Here is a 6786-nt window from a genome sequence, read left to right on the forward strand (position 1 = left end):
TCATGATACTATTGTATTTATATTTATTCCTCCTAATTGTTTCTTGCAGAAAATAATTGACATTCCACCCACCATGAAATAAATTGTCTGAGTGAAAAATGGCCTCTGGCCGTCCAGCTGATAGGGGTGTCAGTGAGGTGCAAGGCTGTGGTCAGGACTGCACGTGGTCACTGGGAAGAACGGTAAGCGCGTGGGTAATGACCACCAATGTTTATTTATCCACATTTAATATCTGAGTAAAGTTTCATCATCTAGTGGTTTTAATCATTTGCCCATCTGTCCAGCGGACACACTCAGATTCCGCAGCCACACATCTTACAAAAACGCTTTCCTTTTATATGGAAAATAGCTCATTTATGACTACCCCTCTCAGCTTTCATCTCCAGCACACACAAACTACAAGTCTGTCGGTCTGTTTGAGACAACTGGCTGCTGAGAAATGTGTCTTCTTTTAATAGCTGCTAATTGTGAGCTTCTTTTGAAGAAAGATTACTGTGGTTGCTTTACCTCAAACTGTTTCAATTCAGAAAAACCTCCAAAAAACAAGAAAACACATTCTGGGTTTGATGGTTAAATAACAACATGCTTAAAGACAACAGGAAAGAGAATTAGGGTTACCAAGGGCCTCTCTCATAAGCTGCCCCACCATGTGCTCCTGGTATGAAATGAAAAGAGGGTTCCCTTGGAGCAGGGAAAACGAGAGGGAAGAAGGTGGGGAGTGAACTGAGGGTGCTGTGATGTTAACACACACATGCACATGCACACGCATGCATGCGCACACATGCACACACACACGCACACACATGCACACACATGTACACGCACACACACACGCACGTACACACATGTACCCACACATACACACATGTACACCAACATACACACATGCAAACACATGAGCACACACACATGCACATGCATACACATGCACAGGCACACATGCATGTACACACATGCACACATGCACACATGCACTCACACATACACATGCACACATGTACACGCACATACACACACACCACTCCCTGCCCAGCCAGCAACCACCGAAGCAACACACAGCTTCCCCTGGAATCCCTCCTTTCACATTATTAATATTTGTTCTCATAGTGCCTGACCTCAGTAGACCTCGTTTCTACTTTAGGACAGACAGAAGTGACTTTGACACCTGCTTGTTGGGTAATTAAGCAGTTCTGTGACCCGACACCACACCTAATTTATACTTTAGATTAAGGCATTGGATTAATATTAGCTTTATGTACCTGCTCAAGGTAACAGAGCAAGACTTTGTCTCTACAAAATATCAAAAAAATGAGCTGCCTATGGTGGCTCAGACCGGTACTCCCAGCTACTCAGGAGGCTGAGGCAGGAGGATCACTGAGCCCAGGAAGTTCAGGTCACAGTGATCAGTGATGACACCACGGACTCTAGCCCAAATGAATAAGATCCTGTCTCAGGGAAAAAAAATTGAAAATATTAGATTTATGTTGCATATAGATCAAAACCCCAATGTTCTCTTGCACTCTGGTCTGACTCCATTGGTGTTCCTCCAGAAGTAATGTACTTTTCACAGAAGTAGCAACTTCTGGCACTGATTTTAAAGTCTGACTTGGATTTTAAAAATTAAGGCAAGCAGGGCTAAATGGAAGACCATACAGCTACATATTTTTAATTTTAAAAAATCCAGTGAGAAAGGCAATGTGCATGACTATGAATGAGAATTTGCTGAGAATGGGGAAAATAACGGGGAAGTTAGATCATATATTTTTAAACAGTATTGCAATGTGATCCATTAATGTCATAGGCTAATCTCAGATCAGTAAATGACAGTTTTTTCTATGGAACAGTAAATTTTATTTACATATATAATAGTTGGCGATGTTATCTATGGCCAGATGTCTGGAGGAGGAAGTCATTTCACCCCCCCTTCCTGTCCCCAAGAGGCTATTAAAGTTATACTGACGCAAACTAATATTTAGACACAATTCCCCAGCTCCTACCAAAAAATGTAGCTATCTCTCCAGTCAAATAAAGTCAGTATTTTTAAAAACATTTCAGCAGGCAAGATACCATCAGCTGGGTCTCAAGCACTTAGCTGAACATTTATTATCTGGCAGCAAATAACTGATGATGGAGAAAAGCTTCTCATTAAAACTATTAAAGTGACAACCTGATTATACGGAATCATATGTCCACAGCACCATGAATTATGTGACCTCATGTTTTACAAATTAGATTACACATGCCTTTATCATAAAATAACTAACTTTTCATAAATAACTTCTGATGGGAAAGTTTGTAGATTTGGTGGTTTTCTATATTTATTCACTTGATAATCTTGAGAAATCTTAAAATCATGGTCATTTGGGAGAAGGAGTAAATATTCATATTTTAGGGTTATCTCACTCTGTGCCTCACATCCAGCAGTCAGGGTTATTAAATCACTTAGAGTTTTTTACCACTAAAAATTATAAACATATATCTTTAGTATTTCCCACTAATACATGTTTCATAGTATAAATTATAAATCACTGCTTTGGAAAACCCGTGGCCCAGCAGAATGGGAGGGTTTCAAAGCAGTTGTTACTGCTGTGGCCCAGCAGAATGGGAGTGTTACTGCTGTGGTCCAAGGAAAGGCTGTCTGACCCCACATCTGTGCTGGCAGAACCGTGGGCCGGATGCGTGGGGTGAGCTGCCAACAAAGTCACCCTGTACCTTAGAAAGGGTGAGGACCCTGGGGCCCAAGATCCCAGACAGACCTCTGTCAGGAGAAGCAAGGAGGGACACGGAGGTCTGCAGGGTCATCAAAGAACAGTCACGACACTGTCCACTGCACAGCACTGCCAAGCATGTGTGTCTCTCTCTGTCTCTCTGTGTCTCTATCTCTGTGTCTCTCTCTGTCTCTCTGTGTCTCTATCTCTGTGTCTCTCTCTGTCTCTGTCTGTCTCTGTCTCTCTGTCTCTGTCTTTGTATCTCTCTGAGTCTCTCTCTGTCTCTGCCTCTGTCTGTGTCTCTCTATCTCTATCTCTGTGTCTCTCTCTGTCTCTGTGTCTCTGTCTCTGTCTATGTCTCTCTCTGTCTCTGTCTGTGTCTCTGTCTTTGTATCTCTCTGTCTCTGTGTCTCTCTGTCTGTCTCTGTCTCTGTCTGTCTCTGTCTCCCTCTCTCTTCCTCCATAAATATTTTTAACCTCTGAAATAAATTAAGTGTTAAAGGTCTATCAGAACAAGAAAAAAATCTCAATTTGTCACATACTCCACAAGAAAAGATAAAATGGAGGAATTTTGGTTAAAGAAAAACTAACAAGAGAGAAGGAACAGGAGAGCTAGAGTGCTCCACCTAGAATCAGCTGATACAGAACCACACGGTGGCTTCACAAGGACAGGTGACTTACAGCCCAAGATTTTGCCCATTCCTCAGAAATCTGCATACTTTTCAGTGAAAAGAAGTGAAACCATACACACTTACAGGAAACTTTATAATGTATGTTATTTCCACTGACCAAATTCTATTTGGGGGTAAAAACTAAATAAGAAGCATTCTTTGTCTTCTGAACATCTTCCCCAATAAAAACTAAAGCTGCACTCTGGCACCCCTGACTGAAAGTGACTCTATCTGGAAAAGCCAGTGAAAAGTTAAAGGAGAGAAACCCAAGACTAACCAACCTACTCCCTAGTCAGATGTGGACTTTTAAGCATTTAGCCTGTTTTCTTCAAATAGCCAGAACCAATTTCTGCCCTGGGATATATGGATGTGAATTCCACTGTTAACCTATATCGACAGTAAGTTCAGGGTTTATCTTTTAAGGGCTTTATCAAAAGCATCTTTACATGCTGATCGAGGTTCCCCAAATCATGGTTGTTTCGACTTAGTGACCCACTTCCAAGGCTCTTTCAACAACAGCTTCCAGGTGTCCAGAAAGAGTTCCACATCGAGGGATAATTACGTGGAATGGGTCCGGTTTATCAAATAAAATCGTTCTGTAAACAATTTATAGCTCACTAAATGCCCAATTATGACTGAAAATATGTAGCCTGACAAAGAGGAAAACTCTTTTGCATTTACCAGAAAGGAGTTCGGAATTCTTTACGTCTGCACAGCAATTTAGAGTGTAAGCTGTTTTCTTTTTAACGCTACATTACTTTAGTCAGAAATGTAAGTAGGAAACTTACCCAAGTTCTCTGATCAGGCAGTTGGAACTGGGAGCAAAATTGAAACAAAAACAAAAAATTACTTCTGTGTTGTTATCTGTACTGCAATCTATCTTTCGTGAAATTAACATTTATACTAAATTAGTAATTTTTTCTTATCATGTAACTGTACCTTGAGTTAAAGCTTTGGAAAGGAAAATTAAATATTTTTATAACACAGCTGAATTTCCTCTATTAAACTACATTAAATGTTAGAATCAAGGTTAGAACCACAGTGTTCTTTTTCCCAAAAAAAGCTAAGTGCTACTTTACAGCAAAGTCAGACTCTCATATTCTCTACAAACAAGAGCCCTACATTTTTCTTCAACAACTAAAACTTAAGCAATTTCCTGAAAAGATCAAATCTGTTGCAATTTTATTGTTAATAACGGAGAAATGATATTTATGCAAATTTGAATCATTGAGTAAAAAAATGTTATTTACTTGGAAATTCACTGCCTGACTTTTATTAGTACGAGAATCAGACCATCAGTCGTCAAAACACTTAGGAATATTTAGCCGTTCTTTCTCTCTTCTTCCCTTCCTGCCTTTCCCTTTTCTTTCCTCCTTAATAAAGAAAAACAACAATAATATTAATTTAAAAACTATAAAGTTCTAGTTATTTAGGACCATTTATGACAAGATTCACCAGGAAAACTCCAGTGTACTAGCAGCTCTTCCAGGAGCCAGAAAGAGTCTATCCTCAAAATACCATTTTTCTTTGTTATAAAAACAAGATATCTATCTTCTTTTCATATGTTGCATATCTTTAGTAAGGAAGATACAGACAGTAGAACCTCTGTAAGTCGACCACCCGAGGGACTGTAACAAACTGGTCACTGTCAGGAACTAGGCCTGCTGCACCGGTGGGCACAGGTGGTGCACGTCTGGTCTGTGAGCATCAGGTCAGCTGGAGGAGGTTATCATTACAGGGACCTGGTCAGCTAGGGAGGGCCTACCGCAGATTTTTAAAGATGAAAGCTTTATTACAAAAGCAATCTAACAATCAACAACCCTTCTTGAAAGCAAAATGGAAGAATAAGGGCAGAAGATTTAAGTAATTTTTCCATCAATATATATGATAAGTTGGGAAAAGACTAAAATATCCCCAGTTCCATGGAATATCAAAACAAGATGCTCAAACAATTGTTAAAGGAAGAAAACAGGCCAGGCATGGTAGCTCGCACCTCGAGTCCTAACACTTTGGGAGGCCAAGATGGGAGGACTGCCTGAAGCCAGGAGTTTGAGACCAATCTGATCAAGAGAAAAACTCCATCTCTATAAAAAAGTATAGGAAAATTAGCTAGGCCATCTCTACAAAAAATATAGAAAAATTGGCTGGGCATGATGGCTCATGCCTATAGTCTCAGCTACTGGGGAGGCTGAGGCAAGAAGACTACTTGAGCCCAGGAATTTGAGCTTGTAGTGAGCTATGGTGAGCTAATGTTCTCTAGCCTGGGCAAGAGAGTGAGACCTTGTCTCAAAAAAACAACCAAAAATAAAAGGGAGAAAATAAAAAAGGATGAAGAAAGGACAGAAAGGTAAGTAAAAATGAGTATTTGTTATACAAGTATTTATTTACACTTGGAAATAAAATGTGTAAATAACCAAAAGTATTATTAAAATTGCAGGAAAATTAAGCCAAAGAATAACAGCCAGCTTTAGGATTCTTACGGCAGTTCGGTGGGCCATCAGTGTAACTGCAAATGTCCACAAAGGAGCCCAGCAAAATGGACATTCCAGAGACTACGTGGTGACACCATCCACCCATGTCATCTATCTGTGGCCATCGTCTCCTTTCCCAAATTATAATCTAACTATCATACATCACCATCAACCACGTATCCAGGGAAAACTTCCACAAAGCCTATTTCTCCCTTATAGTAAACTAACTTGTTTATAAGAGAAAAATGGAAAGCTATGTAGTCCTCAAAGTAGCAAGGCCCAACATTTTTGGCACTAGGCATAAGTTTCATGGAAGATATTTTCCACAGATGAGGGGACTGGGAGTGGGGGTGCTTTCAGGATGGTTTGAGAGTGTTGCAATTCCACCTCAGATCATCAGGCAGGAGGCTTTCACACAAAGCACACAACTGAGGTCCCTCACATGCATGGTGTTCAATAAGGTTCCTGCCCATGAGAATCTAATGCTGCTTCTGATCTGACTGGCAGTGATGGGAGTGATGGGAGCTCAGGCGGTGATGGGAGTGATGGGAACTCAGGCGGTAATGGGAGTGATGGGAGCTCAGGAGGTGATGAGAGTGATGGGGAGCTCAGGAGGTGATGGGAGTGATGGAAGTGATGGTAGTGATGGAGTGATGGGGAGCTCAGGAGGTGATGGGATTGATGGGAGCTCAGACAGTGATGGGAGTGATGGGGAGCTCAGGCGGTGATGGGAGTGATGGGGAGCTCAGGTGGTGATGGGAGTGATGGGGAGCTCAGGTGGTGATGGGAGTGATGGGAGTAATGGGGAGCTCAGGTGGTGATGGGAGTGATGGTGAGCACAGGTGGTGATGGGAGTGATGGGAGTGATGGGAGTGATGGGGAGCTCAGGTGGTGATGGGAGTGATGGGGAGCTCAGGTGGTGATGGGAGTGATGGG

At 41.3% G+C, this 6786-nt stretch overlaps 1 protein-coding gene across 6 annotated transcripts in view; it reads right to left on the reverse strand.

Annotated features, from left to right (window-relative positions):
- Positions 1-6786, reverse strand: part of MECOM (MDS1 and EVI1 complex locus) — a 567302-nt gene that overhangs the window by 20947 nt on the left and 539569 nt on the right. For 4 of the 6 annotated variants that reach the window (XM_003794650.3, XM_003794647.3, XM_003794648.3 and 1 more), the window contains one exon: positions 4168-4194. The exons of the other annotated variants lie outside the window; for them this stretch is intronic. In XM_003794650.3, the coding sequence (XP_003794698.1) occupies positions 4168-4194 (27 nt within the window). The remainder of the gene's footprint in view (positions 1-4167; positions 4195-6786) is intronic. 6 annotated transcript variants of the gene reach the window in all.

The sequence above is a fragment of the Otolemur garnettii genome, unplaced genomic scaffold (assembly GCF_000181295.1).
Source record: "Otolemur garnettii isolate 467f Iridium unplaced genomic scaffold, OtoGar3 scaffold00084, whole genome shotgun sequence".
NCBI lineage: Eukaryota > Metazoa > Chordata > Mammalia > Primates > Galagidae > Otolemur > Otolemur garnettii.